This window comes from Ornithorhynchus anatinus, chromosome 9 (assembly GCF_004115215.2).
Source record: "Ornithorhynchus anatinus isolate Pmale09 chromosome 9, mOrnAna1.pri.v4, whole genome shotgun sequence".
In the NCBI taxonomy this organism is placed as follows: domain Eukaryota; kingdom Metazoa; phylum Chordata; class Mammalia; order Monotremata; family Ornithorhynchidae; genus Ornithorhynchus; species Ornithorhynchus anatinus.
In genome coordinates this window covers 29919729-29947692 of record NC_041736.1, presented here as the reverse complement: position 1 = coordinate 29947692, position 27964 = coordinate 29919729, and the positions used below count along the sequence as shown (strand labels likewise).

Genomic DNA, 27964 nt, shown 5'->3' with positions numbered 1-27964 from the left:
AAATTACAGATCAGCTGAGCCAGCCAAAAGTGATCGACAGGTCATATAAATAGATTTCCCCTTAAAATCTTTACTTTGTGGCCAGGTCTGTGGCAAGAAAGAAGCTTGCAATTTCCATTCCTGGTGCCCTGTGAGATCCGGTGAAAAATACCAGTCTCCACACTGAACTGCAAAATTCTTGAGAAACAAAATTCAAACACCTAAATTTACCGAAATTTTTCAAGTACTCATTGCTTTATTCCTTTTGCACACAATCTTAAACAATAATTTTTAATTCTTTGAGATCTGTGGGGAAGACATTTAGAGTGAAATTTCTGAGGAACAAATAATCTAGGGCCAGTAAAAGGAGGCACTTTGGACATTTAAAAATAATTTGTTTTAAATTAAAAGGATATGAGGCCATATGTTGCATGTATCATATTCTTTTAAAATTATTCTCCTTGAGGGGAAAATGAATATTTTGTAAGCAATCTATTTTGGATAAGATTAGGTAAAAAAGTATCCAATTAAAGCTATGAGAGTTGTTTCACATATAGAATAGTCTGAAAAGAAAAAGGAATTACAAGTCCATCGTATTTCTGAGAGAATAATGAAAATAAAATGTCTGACTTTTTAAAATTCATCAATGGTATTTATTGAGTGCTTACTTTGTGCAGAGCACTGTAGTAAGTGCTTAGGAGAGTACAACAGAATTGGTAGACATGTTCTCTGTCCACAAGGAGCTTACAGTCTAGAGACTCTTGTTAATTTATTGTACTGGGGAACTACTGTTCAATAGTTCAATCAGCAGAATTTTTAAAAATCACACTGTCACATGTAGCTACTGAAAAGACATTTTCAAATAATGTAAAAACTCAGTTGTGAGAGAACTGAATATCTGTTACAGAAACTATAGCTTTGCAACCCAAGAATAGCATCCCTAAATTCCCTCTGTACATGTAAAAATTAAGCTATTTTATTCTCTCATTAGATATAGTCAAAGATTTTTAAGTTACTAATTGCACTGACTTATGGAATTGGTATTTTAAAAGGATGCCAATTTATCCCATCCTGAAATGTTCATTTAGCATCTAAATAGTTTTTTTTGCTTGCAGGAGAAAATGGAAGATTGGCCATCCCCTTTCCTGTAAAACAAATTACCTTCAGCTATAGCAAAATAACATGGATATAAAAGCAAAATAATTTATTCTAGTCAGAATATAATCTGGGATGCTACACAACAAAGATCATGACTATACATTTACAAAAGAACAAGTGATATACTTAAAAACTACATTATTCTTGAGAATTAACCAAGAGCATGTGCCCCACAAATCCACCAAAAGCCAAAGGAAAAGCAAGTTGCCTTTGCTAATTTGTAGAAGTCTGGCAATGAAATAGGGCAGAAGAGCAGCGAACTGAACAAAGTACTGCAGGATGAAGGAATGTTCTCGGTCATAACTATGACAGAATATGCTCCAAAATGCCTTGCCTGATTAATTGTTCACACTTCCATCTAGGTAAAAAATGCTGTGGAGAAAAAGAGAAAAAATTTTAATCCATTTCATGCTCTGATTAAAGGAAAAATTATTTTTTACTTTAGGTAGTCAAAAACCCCACAAAACCCATTTCCTTTCCAACTAATTCAAATCCCCCCTTCCTGAAAAACTGTTCTCTCCACCCCGAAACCTCTGTTCTTCAGTGTCAGGGAGAGTGGCATTGAGGTTGAGGAGTCACAGAACCAATGCTGGGCTACTCAAATTGCACATATGGGGAATAGTGGAAGGACCAAGAGAAAGGGATGGGACAGACAGTTCCTGGCAACAGCACAAAAGAAAAGGTTCCAGGACCAGGAGCCACAAAGTAGTAAACAGAATACAAAAAGATGATGGGATTGGGGCAGTTTCAAGCATAATGGAGAAAGGTCAATAGGACCACAACATGAACAGATAATCCTATAGCCACCAGGAAAATTACTGATATTGGCAACATTGAAGGGGCAGGAAAAACTTCCCCTCTTTTCCCTCTGGACAATCAGTGCAAGAACGTCATACTAGCTGACCCAACCTTGGCCATTTTGCAAGCACTGTAGAGACTCCCAAACAGGGGACATCCCGAAATGTGGACACATTTCAGGAATGCCCCAGACAACCCAGAATGATGTCAGAGGTGAGGAAGCTCACCTTAAGGGAAGAACTGGGAAGGGGCAAGGAGTGTTGGAGGGAGTGAATAAAGATCAAAGGGTTCAGTGGTCTTTGCTCTGGTAAACGGAATCCATTGGTTCCTACGCCAGGGTAAGAGCGAGCCAGTAAATCACATTGTTGTGGACCTCTTGATGTGTCATCTCTTTCTTGGATTGGTAATTATACCAGGGTGATAGGTGGGTTCTTTTCCTTTCTTGAAGGGTTAACAGGAACCTTATTGACAGAAGGTGGTTGTGAGCAAATTTAGACACCCTGAACTCATTCCTTCATTCAACTGTATTTATTGATTACTGTTTGTAAAGCACTAAGTGCTTGGGAGACTACTGTATAACAATAAACTGATGCATTCCATGCCCACAAGGAGCTCACAGCCTAGAGGGGGTGACAGACATTAATATAAATAAATTACAGATATGTACATAAGTGCTGTGGGGCTGGGAGGGAGGATGAATAAAGGGAGCGAGTCAGGGCGACACAGAAGGGAGTGGGAGAAAAGGAAAGGGGAGTTTAGTCAGGGAAGGCCTCTTGGAGGAGATGTGCCTTTAATAAGGCTCTGAAGTGAGGGAGAGTAATTGTCGGATATGAGGAGGGAGAGCATTCCAGGACAGAGGCAGGAGTGGGCCAGAGGTCCACAGAGGTGATACAGACAAGATCGAGTGAGAAGATGAGCATTAGAGGAGCGAAGTGTGTGGGCTGGGTTGTAGTAGCAGAGTAATGAGAAGAAGGAGCAAGGTGACTGAGTGCTTTAAATCCATTGGTGAAGAGTTTTTGTTTGATGTGGTGATGGATAGGCATCCCCTGGAGTCTCTTGAGGAATGGGGGGACACGGTCTGAACGTTTTTCTCCCTTTCCTGACTCCCTTGATGCAAAAATGCATGTCTTCAACAACTGCCCTTTTCAACAAACTCAACCACCTCAACGCCCTGTCCTGCCATCAGCACAGTATCACCAACCCTCAAACTGCGAAGAACTCCAGACTACACTTTTTCCTCTCCTGCAAGTGGGATAGAGCCCGATCTTGGCAAAAATCCAGGCACCAGGTTGACCTCTACCACTGGAAATTCACCCTCAATTATCATCTTGTCTTCCCTCATTTTGCTCCCACAAAACTACTCTAGTCCTTACTCCCGCCTGAGGCGCCAGAGCGTCTACTTTCCCCTTCTCTTACCCCCAAAATGTTGCCAACTATGGGAACAAAATTTACATCCTCAGCCTGAATTCTCTGAAGCATCCCTCTCCCTTACATCCATTCTCATATCCTTCTCAGCCATCCCTCAAAAAATGATCTACCATCTGCTTTCAAAATCTGGCCCTTATATTGGGACCCCCTAACTCATTCAATCAGTTGATCAATCAACATTATTTATTGAGTGCATCACCCCCGCAACATCCTACTCCTGTTTCCCAGCTGTCTCCTGAGGAGACTGCTCACCTGCTCTACAAATCCACCCCCTCTATCTGAACATCTGACCCTATCCCTTCACCTCATAAAATCTTTTGGTCTTACTGTATTGTACTTTCCCAAGTGCTTAGTACAGTGCTCTGCATAGAGTAAGCGCTCAATACGACTTAATAAATGAATATAATCCAGCCTGCACACTTCGCTCCACTGATGCCAACTTACTGACTGTACCTCATCCTCATCTCTCTTTCACTCATTCATTCAATAGCATTTACTGAGTGCTTACTACATGCAGAGTCACTGTACTAAGCGCTTGGAATGTACAATTCGGCAACAGATAGAGACAATCCCTGCCCAGTGATGGGCTCACAATCTAATCGGGGGAGACAGCCGGCAGAGCAAAACAGAACGAAACAAAAACAAAACAACATCACAATGAATAGAATCAAGGGGATGTACACCTCTAACAAAATAAATGAGGTAATAAAAAATATATACGTGCCACAAGAGGATGAGAGAGAGGTGCGGCTCTCCTTTCTTGCTGGTTTCCCAACCTCCAGCCCCTCCCCATTTTAATCTATTTCACATGGCTTTACGGATCATCTTCCTAAAGCATCACTCAGCCCACATCACCATACCTATCTGCTCTCTTCACCTTTTTCTCAACTTGCTGCATTCAATTCTCCCAAATCAACCATCTAGCTGTACCTGGCTCATGCTGGTCCCTCAGCTTGGATCTCTCTCCCTCCCTCCCTCCCCACATCACAAAGACCACATTCAAAGCCTTCCAAAATTCATTCATTCATCATTCATTCAATCATATTTATTGAGCGCTTACTATGTGCACAGCTAATAGTATAGTAAGTGCTTGGAAAGTACAATACAGCAATAAAGAGAGACAATCACTGCCCATAATGGGCTTTAAGTCTAGAGGGGTGGGAGGCAGATATCAATACAAGTAAACAGGCATCAATATAAAGAGAATTATAGAACTATATATATACATAAGTGTTGTGGGGCGGCAGGGGAGAGCAAAAGGAGCTAGTTGTGGTGACATGGAAGGGAGGGGGAGCTGAGGAAAAGGGGGCTTAATCTGGGAAGGCCTCTTGGAGAAGGTGTGCCTTCAGTAGGGCTTTGAAAAGGGGGGGAAGGGTGATTGGTGGATCTGAAAAGGGAGGGCGTTCCAGGCCAGGGGTCGGCAGCGAGACAAGTGAGATCTAGGTACAGTGAGAAGGTTAGCACCAGAAGAGCCGAGTTTGCGGGCTGGGCTGTAGAAGGAGAGAAGGGAGGTGAGGTTGAGGGGGCAAGTTGATGGAGAGCTTTAAAGCCAATCGTGAGGAGTTTTTGTCTGCTACGGAGGTTTATAGGCTATCACTGGAGATTTTGGAGGAGGGGGCTGGATGACCTGAATGTTTCTACAGAAAGATAATCTGGGCAGCAGAGTGAAGTATGGATGAAGTGGGGAGAGGCAGGAGATTAAGAGGCTGAAGCAGTAATCCAGTTGGGATAGGATGAGTGATTGTACTAATGTGGGAGCGGTTTGGATGGAAAGGAAAGGGCAGATTTTGGCGATGTTGTGAAGGTGGGACTGACAGAATTTGGTGAAAGATTGGATGTGTGGGTTGAATGAAAGCGCGGAGTCAAGGATGACACCAAGGTTATGGGCTTCTGAGCCGGGAAGGATGGCTGTGCTGTCTACAGTGACCAAAAAGTTTGGCAGGGAAGATAAGGAGCTCTGTCTTGGACATGTTGAGTTTGAGGTGGAGGGAGGACATCCAAGTAGAGATGTCCCGAAGGCAGGAGGAGATGCGAGTCTGGAGGGAGGGGGAAAGAACAGGGGAGGACATGGTCTTCCGCATAGAGATGGTAGTTGAAGCTGTGGGAGCAAATGAGTTCTCCAAGGAAGTGAGTGTAGGTGGAGATTAGCAGGAGACCAAGAACTGAACCCTGAGGGACCCCTACAGTTAGGAGATGGGCGGGGGAGGAGGAGCCCGCGAAGGAGACTGAGAATCAACGGCCAGAAATAAGAGGAGAACCAGGAGAGGACCGAGTCAGTGAAGTCAAAGGTGGATAACGTCCTGAGGAAATCACACCTCCTCCAACAACCCTTCCCTGACTAATTTCCCCAATCATACAAGTCCATCAGTTCACTTTAGCACTTATAAACTTATTCATATCCATCCTCAGCACTCAAGTATATATGCTCCCCTAACAACTTATTTTATCCTCTCTAGCTGTTTGTCTTCCCCTTTTCCGTGTAAGCTCTTTATTCTGCATTCCCTAAACATCTACTTTAGGGCACGGCACCAAGTGGGCACTCGATAAATGTTACCGGTACAGAGGTCCAATGGAGTGGCACCTCAGTGCCAAAGGGGAGTGACTTTTAGCGCTCTGAGAAATACATCCTGTACTTCCCCTGGAAAAATGCTATTCCCACAAAACACACTTTCACAAAATGTGACCTAATTTTAAAAATACCTGGCTGTTCTTTTTCAATAAGATTGAGGTACCGTCATCAATTTCAAATTCTCCATAGTCTTTTAAACACCGCACCTGAAAGGTAGGGAGAAGTTCAAACATTCAGTCAGAAAATACCTCTCTGAACAGACGTACAGCCATAAAAAATACCGCTTGCCCAGTTAAAAGTCTCCTTTCCCTCCTTTATGCCACTAATCTTGAAACCCTTCTATCATTTCCCTCCTTTATGTAACTCATCTTGAAACCCTTCTAGTTGTTTTAAGGTTGTTTCTGTGATGTGGCTAATAATGCAAAATCCGGCACATGTTTAAAAATAAAAGACAGCAGCAGTGAACAGATGTTGGATCTCATTTTATCTCCCCTATCCGCTTTCCCTCTGCATCACCTGCAGACCTTCATCACCTACCGTACTTACGGCACTAACAGTACGGTACAGACACTTGCGTCTGTATCTCTTAAATACTCACACTCCACTCCCAACCCCCACAGCACTTACGTACTTAAATCCTTATATACTGTCACCTGCCCCATATATAATTTTGTAATTGCCATTTCCCCCATTAGACCTCTGAGGGCAGAGATTATGACCACCAACTCTACTGCATTTCACTCTCCCAAGTGCTTAGTACAACGCTCTGCACATAGTAAGCACTCAATAAATACCATGGACTGAATGACTGACTGGACGAACATTCAAGGTCTACCCAGGTCTTAATTTCAAGCTGTTTGAGATCAAACTCAATTTACATTATTCCCAAGCATCCAAAGTTATATAAATTAGGCAGTGTCATACTATAACAATATAGTCACCCTGAACTGTCAGAAGTGGAGGGTCCACGACATGTCTATCTGAAACATCCAGGACAAGACAGCATGGCCTGGTAGACACAGCACAGGCCTGGGAGTCAGAAAAGACCAGGATTCTAATCCTGGCTCCACCAGTTGTCTGCTGCATGATCTTGGGCAAGTCATTTAACTTCTCTGTACCTCAGTTATCTCATCTGTAAAATGGGGATAAGACTTAAGACTGGGGTTAGTACAGTGCCTGGCACATAGTAAGAAATCAACCAACCAATCAAATTTACTGAGGGCTTACTTATGTGCAGAGAAATGTACTAAGCGCTTTGGAGAGTACAATACAATTGAATTAGCAGACACTTTCCCTGCCCAGAATGAGCTTACAGTCTAGAGGGGGAGATAGACATTAATATGAACAAGAACTTCAAAATATATAATTAAGTTATGTACACAAGTCCTGTGGAGTTGGGGGTGGGGAGAATATCAAGTGTTCAAAGACTGAGGTGCTTAAGCACCTAACAAAAACAATTTTAAAGAGAGAGAGATTAAGGCAGTTTTTATTGGGCTCCTTGGAAAAGAGGAACTAGGAATATAAAATAGTCATGGCCCTGCCCTCAAACTTTCCTGTGGTGCTGCTGCTATCTAATAACCTTCTCTAGACAAGGTCACCTAATCTCACAATAAAACTTTGCTGGAAATATTTCTTGGAATGGCCTTTAGAGTCTCTGGCTCACTCCTTCCTGACAAACTGTCCTCGATTCTTTGGTGAATAAAGCTGCGCTTATTTTAATATTAATAATACATTTGGTCTATTTTCTGGGTTTGTATACATTCAGCAAGTAATCTGTTTAATTTCTTCTTGTTCATTTTTTCTGGGAGGGTCTGTAACAATAAAATGCCCAGGCCAAGTACACTGCATGATAGACACTAACTAGTCTCTGCCTTCTCTAAAGGAAAGAGTTTAAACAAAAATAAATCTCCTTGAAGAAAAGAACAAACATCTCTAATCTTGGTAAAAAGGAGCCCAAGTGCCACAAATTATGGAGAGAGCATCAAAAAAGCCGAGCTGCTCCTGAGGGTCCCATTGGGAACACAAGATCTGAGGGAGTTGGAACCTGAGCCAGGGACCGTGGAGAGAGATAGCCCTGGATTTTTAGACCTGAGGAAAGTCGGCTACCTGGAATTCAGTGTCTCATGAGCGGGTTGGAGGAGAAGAATCATGGTTCTCCTTAGAACCTCCCTCTGGTTGCATGATAATGGCAAACCTTTTTCTGCCCTTCGCTAATCCTCAGATGGAGCAAACTGCCTAGAGGCTGGAATTTCTAGGTCTTAATTTAAGACTCCAGTAAGCAGCCACGTTCACAGGAAAATGTCACAGCTGGATTCTCCAGGAGCCACTATGGCTGACCCTTGGTAGTTCTTCTGGTCATCTAAAGAAAATGCTAACCTTATTCCACAGTCTTTTGGGGAACAATGCTCACTCCCTCCAAGGCCTGGAATTCGCAATGAGATCTTATGTCAGAATAATCCCCAAACATTTCAAAAAGCACACTCACTTCAATGTACAGGCTTTTAGGAGGTTTTATATCCTGAGTTATGTCCAGTCCTTCATCTCCACCCAGTGATCTCATGTAGGTAGCAAGAGACTTTTTATATTGATTGAACCACTGCATCTGAAAACATAAAATACCCATCTCATCAAAATCAAAAAGCACTTTGCCAATTGTCCACAGCGTGCCCAGTACTGAAACAGACACTGGATTACACTTCTGTCAAATCTCTAGCGATAATACAGCGTCCGCAAACGCTAAAATGGAATGTCATCTTAACTGCACACAGATCTGCCCTGGGACCTTCAAGAAATGAAATACACAAGGTAAAAAGTACAGTTTTTGAGTAAGGTGCCTTTTCACCTAGGTAAATTAGCAGTTATTATTAGAAGTGGGGTGGGTTCACAGATGGGACTTCTGATGGGGCAGTGGGTGACAGCTTTCGAAAGAAGCAAACTTCCAGAAGAGTAAAAAGCAAATCTGATAATAGAGGGGACAGTGTGGACAAAGAAGTATGTCACCAGATTGGAAGGTGAAAGAGTAATGTCAGACTGTCTTTTTAAGAGGAACACTGATATTCAAAGGGAGGAAACACAAGAAATAGGAAAACCTCTTTGAAAACAGGACAATGATTTTAAAAAAGCAGAACATGAAAAAAATCCAATCAATTTGCTTCCCAAATTGGGCCATATTACAACAGGTACTACAGGCTTTTTTACACCTGCGCTTCCTTGTTTTTGGATTGGAACGTCCCATAATTAGGACTTCATTTGAGCATAATTCCTATTTGATTTATGTTGGAAAATCATTTTAAACATTGCTTCGTTAGCTGGGTGTGTTGCTTCAAGTGCTTAGTGCAGCACTCTGCTTATAGGCTTTAGGACACTGTCCAGGGTGAGTGCTCTTCCTCCCTTTCAGCAAGAGTTGTTTTGGCTGGGAAGGAAGGGGCTGAGTGTCCCTGGCATGTCGGGGGGCAGTAGGGGTGGGGGAGTGCTGCAGGCAAGAGCAGAAAAAACAGAAGCAGGGCCTGAATACACACCATGAAGACCCAGGTAGCTTTCCCCTAACCCCAACACCAGAGCAGGAGAGCTGAAACCCTTTCAGGCAGTGGAGCAGGGAGGAATGGTGTCCTGCTCCAAAAGAGAAGAACAGGGCTCTCCGGTCCCTCGAGATCTCACTGCTGAACGCTGGCGGACACGCTGTGAGGCTCCTGTCACCCTCTGGTGGGTCCAGGAAGGGGCCACACCACTGCTGTCCATGCCCAGTCACTTGAGCACTCTCCCTTCTCCCCTCCTGGGGGCAAGGGATTGGGAGGAAAGAGATAAGGGACTAACCTTCACCAGTGGCAATCTGGCACACGACAGCTTTTTTACTCATTCTCTTACCCCGTTGGCAGTAATAGGAATCCGCTATATGACTCAATGACATCATCCATCAATCAATCAGTGGTATTTTTTGAGTACTTACTGTGTGCAGAGCACTATACTAAGCACCTGGGAGGGTACAACACAACAGAGTTGGTAGACAATGCCCACTGCATCCTGTGCAGTGTAATATAATGACAAGTGTCTCGTTATATCCCGGCTAGACTACTGTATCAGCCTTCTCTCTGACCTCCCTTCCTCCTCTCTTGCCCCGCTCCGGTCTATTCTTCACTCCGCTGCCCGGCTCATCTTCCTGCAGAAACGATCTGGGCATGTCACTCCCCTTCTTAAACAACTCCAGTGGTTGCCTATCGACCTCCGCTCCAAACAAAAACTCCTCACTCTAGGCTTCAAGGCTCTCCATCACCTTGCCCCTTCCTACCTCTCCTCCCTTCTCTCTTTCTACCGCCCACCCCGCACGCTCCGCTCCTCTGCCGCCCACCTCCTCGCCGTCCCTCGGTCTCGCCTATCCCGCCGTCGACCCCTGGGTCACGTCCTCCCGCGGTCCTGGAACGCCCTCCCTCCTCACCTCCGCCAAACTGATTCTCTTTCCCTCTTCAAAACCTTACTTAAAAATCACCTCCTCCAAGAGGCCTTCCCAGACTGAGCTCCTCTTCCCCCTCTACTCCCTCTGCCATCCCCCCTTTACCTCTCCGCAGCTAAAGCCTCATTTTCCCCTTTTCCCTCTGCTCCTCCACCTCTCCCTTCCCATCCCCACAGCACTGTACCCGTCCGCTCAACTGTATATATTTTCGTTACCCTATTTATTTTGTTAATGAATTGTACATCGCCTTGATTCTATTTAGTTGCCATTGTTTTTACGAGATGTTCTTCCCCTTGACGCTGTTTAGTGCCATTGTTCTTGTCTGTCCGTCTCCCCCGATTAGACTGTAAGCCCGTCAAACGGCAGGGACTGTCTCTATCTGTTGCCGACTTGTTCATCCCAAGCGCTTAGTACAGTGCTCTGCACATAGTAAGCGCTCAATAAATACTATTGAACATGACGGCCCTATAGAACCAAGTAGACCTGTGCCCCACGAAGGGAAGAGGAGAATGTTTATCAGATTCAGCCAACGTCAAGCGGGCACTGGGGGAAGCAGGAGCGAGAACATTTTAAACCATTACATTCACAAGTAAGTTCGCTGAATGTGTGTCTGAATGACTGTTCGACTCTTTTGCACCAAAAAGTTGCCAATCCCTGTTCTAGCACCACGTAACCTGAATCCTGGTTCTGAATTACCGAAGGAAAAAAAAAATCATGAATCATTAACAATGCCGCTGGCTTACTTCTTCAGCTGACATATGAAACCGTAGAGTGTTTGGCAATATGCTGCCATATTCCCATCTGAGCGCTCGGATCCGAAGCAACCGGTCATACCTAGAACATTAAGAAGTTATGAGAACTATAATAGCCCGTTAATCGTTTTGACACAGTTCATAAATTAAAATTGGTTTTTAGGGGGAGCTATAGGCCACTAGAGGGCAAATCTAGGAAATTTTAGCAGCCAAGGACAACCAACACACTGTTCCTCCTTGCATCCTTTGATGTCATGTCACAGTTAGAGTTCTAGCCTGGATGGGCCACAGGAACTAACACAACGTTCGAAGACAAAGTTACTCTAAGCTACCTTTTCCTTCTGGCCTCTTGCCCCTTCTACACTGAACCTACTAAGAGGACATGAGCAAATAGTTGTTTAATAACATAATAATAAATAAGTTCCCACTCAAAAGTACTTAGAAAGACAGGTGTAGTTTTACGGAAAAGCTCACAGGTACGCAGTAACACAGCGCCGATTTCTCAACAGGGAACAGTGCCGAAATTTGATGGTTGGAATCAGGTCACTTCTTCCATCTGATTTAGCTTCATTTCTGATCATGAAAATTCAAAAGGAAAAAGCAGACCATAGTATTTTTAGCACACAAAAATTCAAAGAAATATATTTTCCCATTTTTCAAAGTTAATTGTCACTCATTAGTAATGACTTTGGACTTATTTTTATTCTTCTAAAGTTACCAGTCTATCCACATCATAAGTATAATTTGACACCTCTCGGGAGGACTTTGCCAAAAAACTAAGGTGAGTTACCTGCCAAAGGTCTTACTTTTTCAATAGCACCAAATTAGTTCCATGCACCTTTTCTATCTGGACTGATTGGTGTTGTTTAAAAAAGAATCAATCAATGGTGTTTACTGAGTGCTTGCTAACTACTTGAGAGAGTCCAATAACCAAGATGGAAGTCATATTCAGTAAATAGCATTTATGTACCAAGCGCTGTTCTAACTGCTTGCAAGAGTACAGTACCATAGTGTAGACATGATCACTGACCTCACATATTGAGCAATCTAAGTATTTTATATATTTACTACTACTGGGGTATCTCTTTGAAAAACAAAAGAAAATGTCTCTACATTTTATGAAACCTATACTTGTAAAAAATGTTCAACAGTGCAATAGGTGTTCTACATTTCCCCAAATAATTTAGCAACCAGAGGTCCTGGAAAGATTTTTGCCTGTTAAATTAACATGAAAGGGATCAGCTCTAAATCTTTTGGGGGGCCTGTCAAGAGTCAGATTTATTTACATTTTGTGTGGTCTTTTCAATACACAGGTTATAAAGATCTGTATTAGTCTGGCCAATCCACCAAGCTATTCTTTAGATTCACACACTAAGGCTTCCACTACATGGGTGATTTCTAAGATTTGTTTTGTGGCTTCCAGACCTTTCAGCTTGCATCCAAGACAAAGGCTGGATAAATGACAGAGGGTAGGGGGCGTGCAGAATCACAGCTTTGAGGCCATCACCTCAAAAGCAGGCTAGGAGCAAAGGGCAGGGGTTTAAAACCCCAGGGACAGAGAATGAAGGGCTTTTTTCCACTTGAAGGCTGGAGAGATAGCAGGATGAACTTTCCTCACCTTGACTTTCTCATCACTGTAGATAGCACCACCATCCTTCCTGTCTCAAAGCCCGTAACCCTGGCATTATCCTTGACTCACCTCTCTCATTCAACCCACATTTTCAGTCCATCATTAAATCCTGTTGGTTCAGAACTTCAGAACATCGCTAAAATCCACCCTTTCCTCTCCATCCAAACTGCTACAGTGTTAATCCAAGCATTTATCCTATCCCATCTCCATGACTGTCAGCCTCCTTGCTAATGTCCTAGCCTCCCGTCTCTCTCCGCTCCCATCCACACTGCAGTCTAGATCATTTTTCTACAAAAACATTCAGAACATGCTTCCCCACTTCTCAAGAACCTCCAGTGGTGGCCCATCCACCTCTGCATCAACAGAAACTCCTCACCATCAGCTTTAAAGCACTCAATCACCTTGTCCCCTCCTACTTCACCTCGCTACTCCCCTACATCTCAGCCCTCATATTTCGTTCCTCTAATGCGAACCTTCGCACTGTACCTTGATGTCATCTATCTCGCCGCCGACCTCTCGTTCATCTCCTGGCCTCTGGCCTGGAATACCCTCCCTCTCCATATCCGACAATTACTCTCCCCTCCTTCAAAGCCTTACTGAAGGCACATCTCCTCTAACAGGCCTTCCCTAAGTCCTCCTTGCCTTTTCTTCAACTATCTTCTGCATTGTCCTGACTTGTTCTCTTTAATTAATCCCCGTCCCCTCTGGAGAGAGCAGTAGGGGACACTGTCAATGGTGAGGAGGCGGCGTGACTGATACAGAACAGGTCAAGGATGAAGGGGAGCTTCCCCATGATGGAGTGGGGGGTGGTCCACAGGCCATACTTGACCGCAGCTGTGGAGGGGGGAGTGTGGTTGGGGAGGACGGCATGAGGGGTGGGGAGGGTTTGGATGGGAGTGAGTTGACGGGGGCCAGTGTAGGGGGAGGGGGATGAGGATTGGCCTCCCCCCTCCCTCTCCTTCCCCTCCTTCGAAGCCCACATCATTCGCCTCTACCACCCCCTCCAGATACTTGTCGCTGTCATCTACCACCCTCCCGGTCCCACCTCCAACTTCTTCAACCACCTTGACCCCTTTCTCACCTTCCTTCTCTCCTTCTCTCTGCCCACTCTGATCCTCGGAGACTTCAACATCCAACGTCCATCCCGACGACTCCTCTACCGCCCGCCTGCTATCCCTCCTCGACTCTGCCGACCTCCTCCTCCACCATACCGCGCCCACTCACCGACTCGGTCACACCTCGATCTCGTCATCTCCTACCGCTGCACTATCTCCTCCCTCACCAACTCTGAAATCCCTCTCTCTGACCATAACCTTCTCACCTGCCTCATCTCTCACACTCCCTCCCCCTGCAAATCTTCGCTACTGCCCCACAGAGACCTCCGCTCTCTCGATCCCATCCGTCTTTCCAAAAGCATCTCTCCTCACCTTGCCGCCCTGTCCTCTCTTCCCACTCCCGATGATCAGGTCTCCGCTCTCAACTCCACCCTCTCTACTCATCTCGACTGTCTCGCCCCTCTTTCCCTCCGCCGCTCTCGCTCCACTAACCCACAGCCCCGGATCACCTCCTCTGTCCGCCTCCTACGCTCCTATGCTCGAGCTGCCGAGCGCTGCTGGCGAAAGTCCAAGCACCAAGCCCACCTCACACACTTCAAATTTATGCTTTCATTCATTCATTCATTCATTCATTCATTCAATAGTATTTATTGAGCGCTTACTATGTGCAGAGCACTGTACTAAGCGCTTGGGATGAACAAGTCGGCAACAGATAGAGACAGTCCCTGCCGTTTGACGGGCTTACGGTCTAATCGGGGGAGACGGACAGACAAGAACAATGGCACTAAACAGCGTCAAGGGGAAGAACATCTCGTAAAAACAATGGCAACTAAATAGAATCGAGGCGATGTACAATTCATTAACAAAATAAATAGGGTAACGAAAATATATACAGTTGAGCGGACGAGTACAGTGCTGTGGGGATGGGAAGGGAGAGGTGGAGGAGCAGAGGGAAAAGGGGAAAATGAGGCTTTAGCTGCGGAGAGGTAAAGGGGGGATGGCAGAGGGAGTAGAGGGGGAAGAGGAGCTCAGTCTGGGAACGCCTCTTGGAGGAGGTGATTTTTAAGTAAGGTTTTGAAGAGGGAAAGAGAATCGGTTTGGCGGAGGTGAGGAGGGAGGGCGTTGCGGGACCGCGGGAGGACGTGACCCGGGGGTCGACGGCGGGATAGGCGAGACCGAGGGACGGTGAGGAGGTGGGCGGCAGAGGAGCGGAGCGTGCGGGGTGGGCGGTAGAAAGAGAGAAGGGAGGAGAGGTAGGAAGGGGCAAGGTGATGGAGAGCCTCGAAGCCTAGAGTGAGGAGTTTTTGTTTGGAGCGGAGGTCGATAGGCAACCACTGGAGTTGTTTAAGAAGGGGAGTGACATGCCCAGATCGTTTCTGCAGGAAGATGAGCCGGGCAGCGGAGTGAAGAATAGACCGGAGCGGGGCAAGAGAGGAGGAAGGGAGGTCAGAGAGAAGGCTGACACAGTAGTCTAGCCGGGATATAACGAGAGCCCGTAATAGTAAGGTAGCCGTTTGGGTGGAGAGGAAAGGGCGGATCTTGGCGATATTGTAGAGGTGAAACCGGCAGGTCTCGGTAACGGATAGGATGTGTGGGGTGAACGAGAGGGACGAGTCAAGGATGACACCGAGATTGCGGGCCTGCGGGACGGGAAGGATGGTCGTGCCATCCACGGTGATAGAGAAGTCTGGGAGCGGACCGGGTTTGGGAGGGAAGATGAGGAGCTCAGTCTCGCTCATGTTGAGTTTTAGGTGGCGGGCCGACATCCAGGTGGAGACGTCCCGCAGACAGGAGGAGATGCGAGCCTGAAGGGAGGGGGAGAGGACAGGGCGGAGATGTAGATCTGCGTGTCATCTGCGTAGAGATGGTAGTCAAAGCCGTGAGAGCGGATGAGTTCACCGAGGGAGTGAGTGTAAATGGAGAAGAGAAGAGGGCCAAGAACTGACCCTTGAGGAACTCCAACAGTTAAAGGATGGGAGGGGGAGGAGGCTCCAGTGTAGGAGACCGAGAATGATCGGCCAGAGAGGTAAGAGGAGAACCAGGAGAGGACAGAGTCCGTGAAGCCAAGGTGAGATAAGGTATGGAGGAGGAGGGGATGGTCGACAGTGTCAAAGGCAGCAGAGAGGTCAAGGAGGATCAGAATGGAGTAGGAGCCATTGGATTTGGCAAGAAGGAGGTCACGGGTGACCTTAGAGAGAGCAGTCTCGGTAGAGTGGAGGGGACGGAAGCCAGATTGGAGGGGGTCTAGGAGAGAATTAACTCTGCCCTCTCCTCCGCCAGGCAAAACTTCTTCTCCTCCCTCATCAACACCCATGCCCGTCACCCCCGCCGATTGTTCCGGACCTTTAACTCTCTCCTTAGGCCCCCTGTTCCTCCCCCTCCCCCATCTCTCACCCCCAAGGATCTGGCCACCTATTTCCTCACAAAAATCAACACAATCGGGTCTGAGCTCCCCAAAGTCACCCCTCCGCCTCTCCCTTCCCCCCCACCGACCCTCTCCCCTACTTTCCCATCCTTCCCTGCAGTATCCTCAGAGGAGATCTCCTCCCTCCTTGCAAGTGCCACCCCCTCCACCTGCGCCTCGGACCCCATTCCCTCTCACCTTATTAAAACCATCGCCCCTACCCTCCTCCCTTCCTTAACTTCTATTTTTAACCACTCAATCTCCAATGGCTCCTTCCCCGCTGCCTTCAAACATGCCCACGTCTCCCCCATCCTAAAAAAACCCGCTCTTGACCCCACTTCCCCCTCCAGTTATCGTCCGATCTCCCTACTACCCTTCCTTTCCAAAATCCTAGAACGAGTCGTCTACAATCGCTGCTTAGAATTCCTTAACTCCCATTCTCTCCTAGACCCCCTCCGACCTGGCTTCTGTCCCCTCCACTCTACCGAAACTGCTCTAAGGTAACCCATGACCTCCTTCTTGCCAAATCCAATGGCTCCTACTCCATTCTGATCCTCCTTGACCTCTCTGCTGCCTTTGACACTGTCGACCATCCCCTCCTCCTCCACACCTTATCTCACCTTGGCTTCACGGACTCCGTCCTCTCCCGGTTCTCCTCTTACCTCTCTGGCCGGTCATTCTTGGTCTCCTTCACTGGCGCCTCCTCCCCCTCCCATCCTTTAACTGTTGGAGTTCCTCAAGGGTCAGTTCTTGGCCCTCTTCTGTCCTCCATTTACACTCACTCCCTCGGTGAACTCATTCACTCTTTGACTACCATCTCTACGCAGATGACACGCAGATCTACATCTCCGCCCCTGTCCTCTCCCCCTCCCTTCAGGCTCGCATCTCCTCCCGCCTCCAGGACGTCTCCACCTGGATGTCGGCCCGCCACCTAAAACTCAACATGAGCGAGACTGAGCTCCTCATCTTCCCTCCCAAACCCGGTCCTCTCCCAGACTTCTCTATCACCGTGGACGACCCGCCCGACCATCCTTCCCGTCTCTCGGGCCTGCAATCTCGGTGTCATCCTTGACTCGTCTCTCTCGTTCACCCCACACATCCTATCCGTTACCGAGACCTGCCGGTTTCACCTTTACAATATCGCCAAGATCCGCCCTTTCCTCTCCACCCAGACGGCTACCTTACTGCTATGGGCTCTCGTTATATCCTGGCTAGACTACTGTGCCAGCCTTCTCTCTGACCTCCCTTCCTTCTCTCTCGCCCCGCTCCAGTCTATTCTTCACTCCGCTGCCCGGCTCATCTTCCTGCAGAAACGATCTGGGCATGTCACTCCCCTTCTTAAACAACTCCAGTGGTTGCCTATCAACCTCCGCTCCAAACAAAAACTTCTCACTCTAGGCTTCGAGGCTCTACATCACCTTGCCCCTTCCTACCTCTCCTCCCTTCTCTCTTTCCACCGCCCACCCCGCACGCTCCGCTCCTCCGCCGCCCACCTCCTCACCGTCCCTCGGTCTCGCCTATCCCGCCGTCGACCCCTGGGCCACGTCCTCCCGCGGTCCCGTAACGCCCTCCCTCCTCACCTCCACCAAACTGATTCTCTTCCCCTCTTCAAAACCCTACTTAAAACTCACCTCCTCCGAGAGGCCTTCCCAGACTGAGCTCTTCTCCCTCTACCACCCCCCCTTCACCTCTCCGCAGCTAAACCCTCTTTTCCCCCTTTCCCTCTGCTCCTCCCCCTCTCCCTTCCCATCCCCTCAGCACTGTACTCATCCGCTCAACTGTATATATTTCCATTACCCTATTTATTTTGTTAATGAAATGTACATCGCCTCGGTTCTATTTAGTTGCCATCGTTTTTATGAGATGTTCTTCCCCTCGACTCTATTTATTGCCATTGTTCTCGTCTGTCCGTCTCCCCCGATTAGACCGTAAGCCCGTCAAACGGCAGGGACTGTCTCTATCTGTTGCCGACTTGTTCATTCCGAGCGCTTAGTACAGTGCTCTGCACATAGTAAGCGCTCAATAAATACTATTGAATGAATGAATGAATTGGCACTGGGACAAGAGGACAGGGATGGGGTGGGGAGGGGGTGGGTGGGGTTGGATGGAAGCAGGAGAAAAGGCCTGCGTGTGGGGAGGTGGGGAGTGGCACTAGGACAAGGGTATTACAGCAAAGGGGCTGAGAGGAGTTGGGTGGCAGTGGCGGTGGGGGAGGTGAAGACTGTGAGGGCAGTGTCGAAGGCGGGTGTGGGGGGGAATTGAAGGGTCATGGTGATGTCATTGAGATAAAGGTTATCAATTAGATCAATTACCACTTAATATACCATGGCAATAACAACATTATCCAGTGGTACCCAGAGGAGATGGTTGAATTGTCCTTGGGCCTTTCAGTGGAAAAAAACCAGTGACTATTTCACCACAGTTGATTGGTAAAGTTGCCAAGTTTCCAGACTAAAATGGACAGAATACAGGCCCAGGGAAAACCCCATGCCCAAGGAAAGATTATCCCTTGAGCTGTACATTTTAGGAGGTCACCTCTCATTCAAATTATAAAAACACTTGAAAATTTCTTTATTATTAACCTACTGGATTAAACTTGTCTAGGGAAATGTATAATACACAACGTACAAAAAACTACCAAGTAGAAAAGCACAAAAAAGAATGCAATCTGGATGAGCTTAACCCATTCGACCAGTATTTTCCCCATACAGGAACCAAATGATGCTTGGAAGAGCAGTGAGAGTTAATAATAATAATGATAATGATGACAATGATGGTATTTGTTAAGCGCTATGTGAAGCACTGTTCTAAGCACTGGCAAGACACAAGGTAATCAGGTTGTCCCACTTAGGGCTACAATCTTAATCCCCATTTTACAGATGAGGGAACCGAGGCACAGAGAAGTTAAGCGACATGCCCAAGGTCACACAGCAGACAAGTGGCAGAGGCAGCATTAGAACCCATGACCTCTGGACTCCCAAGCCCAGGCTCTTTCCACTAAGCAACGCTGCTTCTCGGAAAGCTGCCCTCCCTATTTCTACTCTCATGATTAGTTTCATACCTCCCGATCATGGACCTATGAGCATATCTAAACCCTTACTGGACCATTTAATGGATCAAATATTCATTGATTTTGGACTACTCAAAACATTTCTTGAACATATTGACATTTTCAACCTCCATAACTTTCTATGGGGTCAGGATAAACCTTGAGAAATTATTCATCCAGAAAACATTTTCCGGGCAAAAAACACTCATTCTTAATCAATCACATTTGCTGAGCACTTAACGGGGGCAGAGCACTGTCCTAAGTACTTGGGAGAGGACAATGATATAGCCTATGATTATCAGCGTGGCTCAGTGGAAAGAGTACGGGCTTGGCAGTCAGAGGTCATGGGTTTAAACCCCGGCTCAGCCACTTGTCAGCTGTGTGACTTTGGGCAAGTCACTTAACTTCTCTTTGCCTCAGTTGCCCCATCTGTAAAATGGGGATTAAGACTGTGAGCCTCCCGTGGGACAACCTGATCACCTTGTAACCTCCCCAGTGCTTAGAATAGTGCTTTGCACATAGTAAGCACTTAACAAATGCCATCATTATTATTATCAAAATCTTTGAGAAGAGGCCTTCTCTGACTAAGCCTCATTTCTTCTTCTCCCACTCCCTTCAGCATCACCCTGCTTTGCTCCCTTTATTCATCCCTTCCTCATCCCTACAGCACTTATGTACATGCCTGTAATTTATTTGTTTGTTTATTTAATGTCTGTTTCCCCCTCTAGATTGTAAGCTCACTGTGGGCAGGGAATGTATCTACCACCTCTGTCATATTGCTACACTGTCCTCTCCCAAGCGCTTAGTACAGCACTCTGCACACAGAAAGCTTTCAATAAATAAAACTGGTTAATTAGTAAGGCACTTAATGACACAGCGCACAATAAGCTGAATACCCGTGGCAGATTTTCAAAGGTTTGGAAAGTTTCACTTGTCTGCAGCCTGACTTTTTTTAGGTCTGGACTAATTTTTCAATATGAAGAATTTCCCTATTTTACCCAGTTGGTTATGTTAGTATTAGTATCATTAAATCAATAAAATTTGAAAATGTCATTGGCATATGGGTCCCATGTCTCCCAAACTTGTTTGTTATGCTGTTTTAGTTTCGATGTTAAAAAAAGTTGAAATAAAAGAACTTACACATCAGACTGATTTTGTTCATATAAAGCCTTCATCTCTTCTAGAACTTGCCTGATTCCATCCTCCTAAAACAGGTAAATTAATACAGCTTCAAGGTCATTAATTCCAAGCCACCCCACTTCTTTTATGGGATTTAATTTTCATTTATTTACAGAGGCCGTCAAAAACAACACTACTTTGAAAGCTAATTCAGTCACAAGGCTATTCTGAACTTCAAACGGAAATAGAACCACAGCTATTCAGAACATTCATTAGTTATCTATGACCCTTCTTGCCAGGTGGTGAGAAAAAAAATTTAGGAATCTAACAGTAGCATTTACTGAACTTATTGTATGAAGGGCACTGTATCTGGGCATTTGGGAAAATGCCGCAGAAGTAAAATATAATTAATCTGACATGAAATTCTGCTAGTTTTTACTCCACAACTTTTCCAGGATCCACCTATTTCTCTCCACTCATGCTTTAAGGGAGGAAGAAGACTCAAGCAGAAACAAAGCTCCACTCCCTCCTGCAAGAAGGGTAGAAAAATAATTTACATTTTGAAGAAATTATCAGGGGGGTTAGGGTGCTTCCTCCATTCCATGGGTCAGCCTTGACTCCTGCATCAATTCCTCAAAGACCACCAAGCTACCAGGCTCTCCTTTCCCCAGTCCAAACTTGACTCAGCCCCTTCTAATGGGAATATTATCCAACCTTGGCTTCACTGACACTGTTCTCTCCTGGTTTTCTTCCCATCTCTCTTGCTGCTCATTCTCAGTCTCTTTCCTGGGCTCCTCCTCTGCCTTCCACTTTCTGGTCTGAGGGGTCATCAGAGTGACAGATGAGAATGAGGTAAAATGAGGCGTTTGGGAATGTGCGGGCTGGGTGGTAGGAGGAGACTAGCAAGGTTTGGTAGGAAGAGGAGAGCTGATTGAGTGCCTTATAAAGCCAATGGTAAGAAGTTTCTATTTGATGCAGAAATGGTTTGGCAATCATTGGAGGTTTTTGAGAAGTGGAGATGTGTGGACTTAACTCTTTTTAGAACAACAATCCAGGGAGTAGAGTGAAGTATGCACTAGAATGGGGAGAGACCGGAGGTCAGCAAGGAGGCTGAAGTAGTAATCAAGGCAGGTTAGGATATACGCTTCGAAGTTTTAATCTTTTAATCCCGGCTCTGCCACTTGCTTGCTGTGTGACCTTGTGTAAGTCACTTCATCTCTCTGAGCCTCAGTTTTCTCATCTATAAAATTGGATTCCACATCTGTTCTCTCACCTACTCAGACTTTACTCAATGCCGGCAAGGACTTGTGTCTGAACTGATTATCATGTATATAACCCAGGGCTTAGTACAGTGTTGATTAAGTAGTTTATGCTGTCTTTCACCTCAGCCACAATGCTTAAACTTCACTAACCCCTCCATGACTTTCACTCTCCCCACCCCGCAGTAAACACATCTCAATGCTCCTCTCCCACTACGTCTCCCCCTCCTCCTCCCACCCCTTTCGCCAACCCCACTCCTCTCTCCAGTCCCATTCCACCACCACCCCTTGTCCCCCTTTCCCCGCACTGGCCCCTATCAACACACTCCCATCCAACACCTTTCCACCCCTCAGACCATCCCTCCCCCAAGAACCTGCCCCCACAGCCTTAACTTAGTGTGACCTGCAGAATCCCCCTCACCCCTCCACACACATATTATGGGACAGCTTCCCTTCATCCTTGACCTGTTCCTCCTCCTCCTCACCATCACTGAAACCTGGTCCTCCCCAGATGATACAGTCTCCCGGGGGGCCTCATCTTCACCCACTCCCGCGACTCACTAGGAAAAGAGGTGTTGGCTTCCTTTTTGAGGCCTACTGCCACTTTCGCACCATTCCACCTCCCCCATCCCTTTCTCTCCCTTTCTTCAAAGGCCATATCATCTGCCTCTACCCTAAACCCACTCCAGGTTCTAGTAATGGTCATCTACTACCCGCTTCATTCCACCTCCAACTTTTTTTTAACCTTTTTGATCCCTTTCTGATTTTACTTCTCTTTCTCCATCCCTATCTTGGTCTTTGGGGACTTCAATAACCACAGAGATGTTCCAGGTGACTGTTTCGCTGCCTACTTTCTATCACTCCTCAACTCCACTGACTTTCTGCTCCATACCACCTAGCCCACTCACCAACTTAGACATACACTAGATCTCACTGTCTCTAGCCACTGCATAATCTCTACCCTCACCAACTCCGAAATCCCTCTATCTGACCACATCCTCCTCACTTGCCTTCTCTCCCACACACTTTTTCCCTGCAAATCTGTGCTGTTCCCCCAGAGACCTCTGATTTTTTGACCCAATCCAATGTTCTCAACTGATCGTGTCCCATTTAGCCTCCATACCCAAACTACACCACCTTCTCTACTGAACTCAACTCACTCACTACCCCATCACTTTGATGATCTTGGATCACATCCACAGACCTCCTCCTTGACTCTTGGGCATGAGCCGCAGAGCCCTGCTGGTGGAAATATAGACATCAGGCTGACTTTGTCCACTTCGGGTTTTTCCTTACGGGCTTTAACTCTACCATCTCTTCTTACTTTACTGAGAAAATTGAAACTATCAGACATGATCTCCCTAAAATCTCCCCTGCCTCCCCCCAGTCCTTCCTGCCTCCTCTTCAACTATTGCATCTTTCCCAGCAGTATCTCTAGAGATCTCCTGCCTTCTCTCAAAATCTATCACCTGCAAATGCGCATCCAACCCCATTCCTTTGCACCTTATCAATGCACTTGCCCACTCCCTTCTTCCTTCCCTAACTGCCATCTTCAACTATTTGCTCTCCAATGGCTTCTTCCCCACTAAGTTCAAACATGCTTATGTCTCTATCCTAAAAAAACCCTCTCTTGATCCCATGGTTCCCTCCAGTTATCGCCCCATCTCCCTCCTTTCCAAACTCCCTGACCAAACTGCCTACACCCACTAATGTATCAAGGTCCTCTCCTCCAATTCTCTCCTGTACCCCCTCCAATCTGGCCTCCGTCCCCTTTTCACCACAGAAACCGGCCCCTCAAAGATCACCAGTGACCTCCCTCTTGCCAAATCCAATGGTGTCTACTCCATCCTAAACCTCCTCAGCCTCTTAGCTGCCTTTGACACTGTTAATCACCCCCTTCCCCTAGAAACATTATCCAACCTTGGCTTCAGTGACACTGTCCCCTCCTGGCTCTATCTCTCTGGCTCCTCATTTTCAGTTTCTTTCATGGGCTCCTCCTCTGCCTCTCACCTCCTCTCTGTCAGGATCCCTCCACGTTCAGTTCTGGGTCCCCATCTATTCTCCATCTGAACCCACTCCCTTGGAGAACACATTCGCTCACATATCTCCAACTACCACATCTATGCGGACGATAACCCAAACCTACATCTCCAGCTCTGATTTCTCTCTCTGCAGTCTTGCATTTCTTCCTGTCTTCCAGGCATCTCTACTTGGATGTCCTCCCATCACCTCCAACTTAGCATGTCTAAAATGAAACTTCTAACTTCCCATCCAAACCCTGCCCTTCCCCTGATTTTCCCATCACTGTAGTCAGCACCACCATCCTTCCTGTCTCACAGGTATGTAACCTTGGCATTATCCTTGACTTCTTTCTTTCATTCAACTCACATATTCAATCCATCACTAAAGCCTGTCGGTCCCACCTTCATAACATGGCTAAAATCTGCCCTTCCTCTCCATCCAAATCGCTACCATGTTAAGCCAACCACTCATCTTATTCCACCTGATTACTCTATCAGCCTCCTTGCTCACCTCCCGACTCCTATCTCTCCCCATTCCAATCCATACTTCACTCTGCTGCCTCGATCATTTTTCTACAAAAACATTTAGAAAGGAATAGTAAGAAGGAGATAACTAGAGGAGTCATGTGCTCAAGGGAGGGTCTTTTTTAGGATAGGGAAAACACAGGATGTTTCAAAGCACTGGGGTAGGAGCCATTGGTGAGTGAGGCGTTGAAGAGAGCAGTCCAAAGAAGGGGCAAGTGTTTTTAACAAAAGTGTGGAGGAAAGGGGTCAGAGGCACAATGGTTGATTTTAAGAGAAGATGGTAGATACCCTCTTGAGATATTGCTGGGAAGGATGAAAGAATTCAAGAAGGGGAGCGAGGGGCAATTTAAGGAGGTCACTCCTGATGGTTTCAACGTCATCGATAAAACAGGTGGCATAATCACTAGGGGCAAGAGATAGGGCAGGGGGTGGAGGAACAGGGGATTTAAGGAGGAAGTCAAAAGTCTGAAAACATGGGATTCTACCCTTTCCTCTCCATCCAAACAATCAGCGTGCAGGTCAATGTATTTGTCATTACCTAGCTTGATCTGACTTCTTGTGCTTTTCCCTTTCCATAATTGGAATTATGATCAAAAATGAATTTCTTTGATATTGCAATAGAACCTCATATAACCCAGAGGTTTGATCAAACAGAGATGACCATCCTTCTTGGCTACATCTTTGCTCTCTGATGTCTAAAAATAATGTTGGAATTACCCAAGTAGGAGACTTCCAACAAAACTGACTTTCCTTTCAGAGTACTGGGTTGATCTGTATCCAAAAGTTTCAGAAGTAGCAAACCAGGAGGCACAGGAAACCTGTGATCCAGCCTGCAGGAACCAAACTGCTGCCAGTGAGCACTAAATAGGTCTGCTCACAAGGGAAGGGTAAGTGAAATTACACTGCAAAACAATGTTCTGCATTAAATAAAATTAGGTAAAGTGTCACAATGCAGAATACTGGAAGTGAAAGCTTGAACTGTTTACAGCAAAGACACACAGCCTTGGAGAGGACCACATATTAAAAACAAAGATTTTTTTTTAAAACAGGCTTAAGACAAACTTGGCAAACTACCAAACTTAATCTTCACTTTTGGGACCAAATACTACAGAAGAATAGCACATAATTACATCTTTTGCACTTTAGGTAACACTAAGTCCTGGAACCACTGGAGCCTTTGAATCTCCTCTCCTCTAAACTGGCCATGTGCTGCACAATTTAATTGGAGGGAATGTTGCTTGCTGATATTGTAAAACCATGCTATCACAAGATAACTAGATTGTGTCTCCGTGATTTACAATACCATACTGAACGATCTCAAAAGAAGTTTGTGCATATTCAGGTACTCAATTATCTTCAAATCAACAATGTCTTTTAAAAAAAAATTATACCATTTTAAATTTTACTAAGCAGGGTATTTACTGTTATGATAATAGTTGTGGTGCCAAGTTCTGTACTAAGCAATGATGTAGACAATCAAATCCCACAAGGGCTGAAGTCTAAGAGGGAGAACAAAAGTGCCTTGGTCCTAATTTATTTTAATATCAGTCTCCCCCTCTAGCCTGTAAGACTCTGATGGGCAGGGAAAAGGCCTACAGCCTCTGGTGAACTGTACACTTCCAAGAGTTTATTACAGTGTTCTGCATGCAAGCAGTAAGTGTTCAATAAATACCACTGATTGATAAGGAAACTGAGGCAGAGAAGTGACTTGCCTAAGGTCACGCAGCTGACAAGTGGTGGAGCAGGAATTAGAACCTACCTCTCATTCATTCATTCGTATTTATTGGGCGCTTACTATTTGCAGAGCACTACACTAAGCGCTTGGAATGTACAATTCGGCAACAGATAGAGACAATCCCTGCCCAACAACGGGCTCACAGTCTAAAAAGAGGAGACAGACAGCAAAACAAAACAAGTAGTAGTGTGGCCTAGTGGAAAGAGCATGGGCCTGGGAGTCACAAGCCCTGGGTTCTAATCTTGGCTCCACCGCTTGTCTGCTGTGTGAACTTGGACAAGTCACTTAACTTCCATGTGCCTCAGTTTCCTCAACTGTAAAATGAGGATTAAATACCTGTCCTCCTTCCTACTTAGTCGGTGAGCCCAATGTGAGATAGGGGCCGTGTCCAACCTTATTAATTTGCATCTACCCCGGAGCTTAGTACAGTATATGGCACACAGTAAGTACTTAATATTAATATTAAACTTAATATTATTGTTCCCAGTCCTGGGCTCTCTTCATTAGGTCCTACTGCTCCTACAAAGTTACAAAACAGTCACATAAATAAATAATACTATATACTGAGAAGCAGCGTGGCTCAATGGAAAGAGCCCGGGCTTGGGAGTCAGAGGTCATGGGTTCTAACCTCGGATCCGCTTGTTAGCTGTGTGACCTTGGGCAAGTCACTTCACTTCCCTGGGCCTCGGTGACCTCATCTGTAACATGGGGCTGAAGACTGTGAGCCCTACGTGGGCCCACCTGATGACCGTGTATCTCCACCAGCGCTTAGAAGAGTGTATTCAGCACACAGTAAGCGGTTAGCAAATGTCATCGTTATTACCCCAGCGCTTAGAAGAGAGTTCGGTACATAGTAAGGGCTTAACAAATGTCATCAATATCGCCCCAGCGCTTAAAAGAGGGGTTGGCACATAGTAAGCGCTTAACAAATATCAACGTTATTATTTATTATCAGTTTAAGTACCGCCCATTGACTGTCAAACTGTGGCCCGAGCCCAGCGTGGTTCAGTGGCAAGAGCCCGGGCTTGGGAGTCAGAGGTCATGGGTTCGAATCCCGACTCCGCCGCCTGTCAGCTGGGGGACTGTGGGCAAGTCACTTCACTTCTCTGAGCCTCAATGAACTCGCCTGGAAAATGGGGATGAAAACTGTGAGCGCCTCATGGGACAACCTGTCCTTGTAACCCCTCCGGTGCTTAGAAGAGCGCTTTGCGCATAGTACGCGCTTAAGAAATACCGTCATTAAACGCCGGTTGGCCTCCGCGGCCACTTTCTCCTCACGTCTCGCCCGCTGCCGCGGGAAACACGACGCCTGCCACCTGGCCACGGCCGGGGTGCAGTCCCCAACTGAAGCTCCCTCCTCAGCCGCTTCCTCCCCTTTCCCCGCCCCCCGACTGAGCCCCTCCTAACGCTTCTTTCTCCCCGCGGCCCTGCAGCCTTACGTTGTAAGCGGGGAGCTGGCCGTCGGGGGCCCGCTGCAGCTCACGGATCAAGTCGACCGCCTTCTCACCGAACATGGCCGCCGGCCCCAACCGCCGAACGCCCTCCCTCGCGCGCGCGCGCCCCCTTGGCGCCAAAGCCGCACCAGCCAATAGGGAGCCTGCGCGCGCCGCCGGCTCCGCTACGGGAGGCAGCGAGGGTCAAAACGCCCAAGCGAACGAGCATGCGCGCCGGTCTGCGGTACTCATTCATTCATGCATGCATTCAATCCATCGTATTTATGGAGGGCCTACTATTCATTCATTCATTCATTCAATAGTATTTATTGAAAGAAAAATGGTGGTATTTGTTAAGCGCTTACTATGTGCAAAGCACTGTTCTAAGCGCTGGGGGATGCAAGGTGATCAGGTTATCCCACGTGGGGCTCAGTTTTAATCCCCATTTTCCAGATGAGGGAACTGAGGCCCAGAGAAGTTACGTGACTTGCCCAAAGTCACACAGCTGGCAAGCGGATTAGAATCCACGACCTCTAACTCCCAAGCCCGGGCTCTTTCCACTGACCCACGCTGCTTCTCTGAGCGCTTACTATGTGTGGAGCC

General features: G+C 46.5%; 1 protein-coding gene across 2 annotated transcripts; it reads right to left on the bottom strand.

Annotated features, from left to right (window-relative positions):
- Nucleotides 1-205: 205 nt before the first annotated feature.
- GINS1 (GINS complex subunit 1) lies at nt 206-27470 on the bottom strand. 2 transcript variants are annotated; one of them, XM_029072413.1, is made up of 7 exons: nt 27368-27470; nt 20410-20474; nt 11606-11704; nt 11123-11213; nt 8418-8534; nt 6064-6138; nt 206-1509 (listed from the first exon to the last, which is right to left on the bottom strand). In XM_029072413.1, exons 1-7 carry the CDS (start codon nt 27440-27442, stop codon nt 1441-1443), a joined length of 591 nt encoding a protein of 196 aa, XP_028928246.1. In that variant the 5' UTR covers nt 27443-27470; the 3' UTR covers nt 206-1440. The 2 variants fall into 2 exon arrangements, with proteins under 2 accessions (XP_028928246.1, XP_028928247.1); XM_029072414.1 differs by lacking the exon at nt 8418-8534.
- Between the last annotated feature and the right edge of the window lie 494 nt (nt 27471-27964).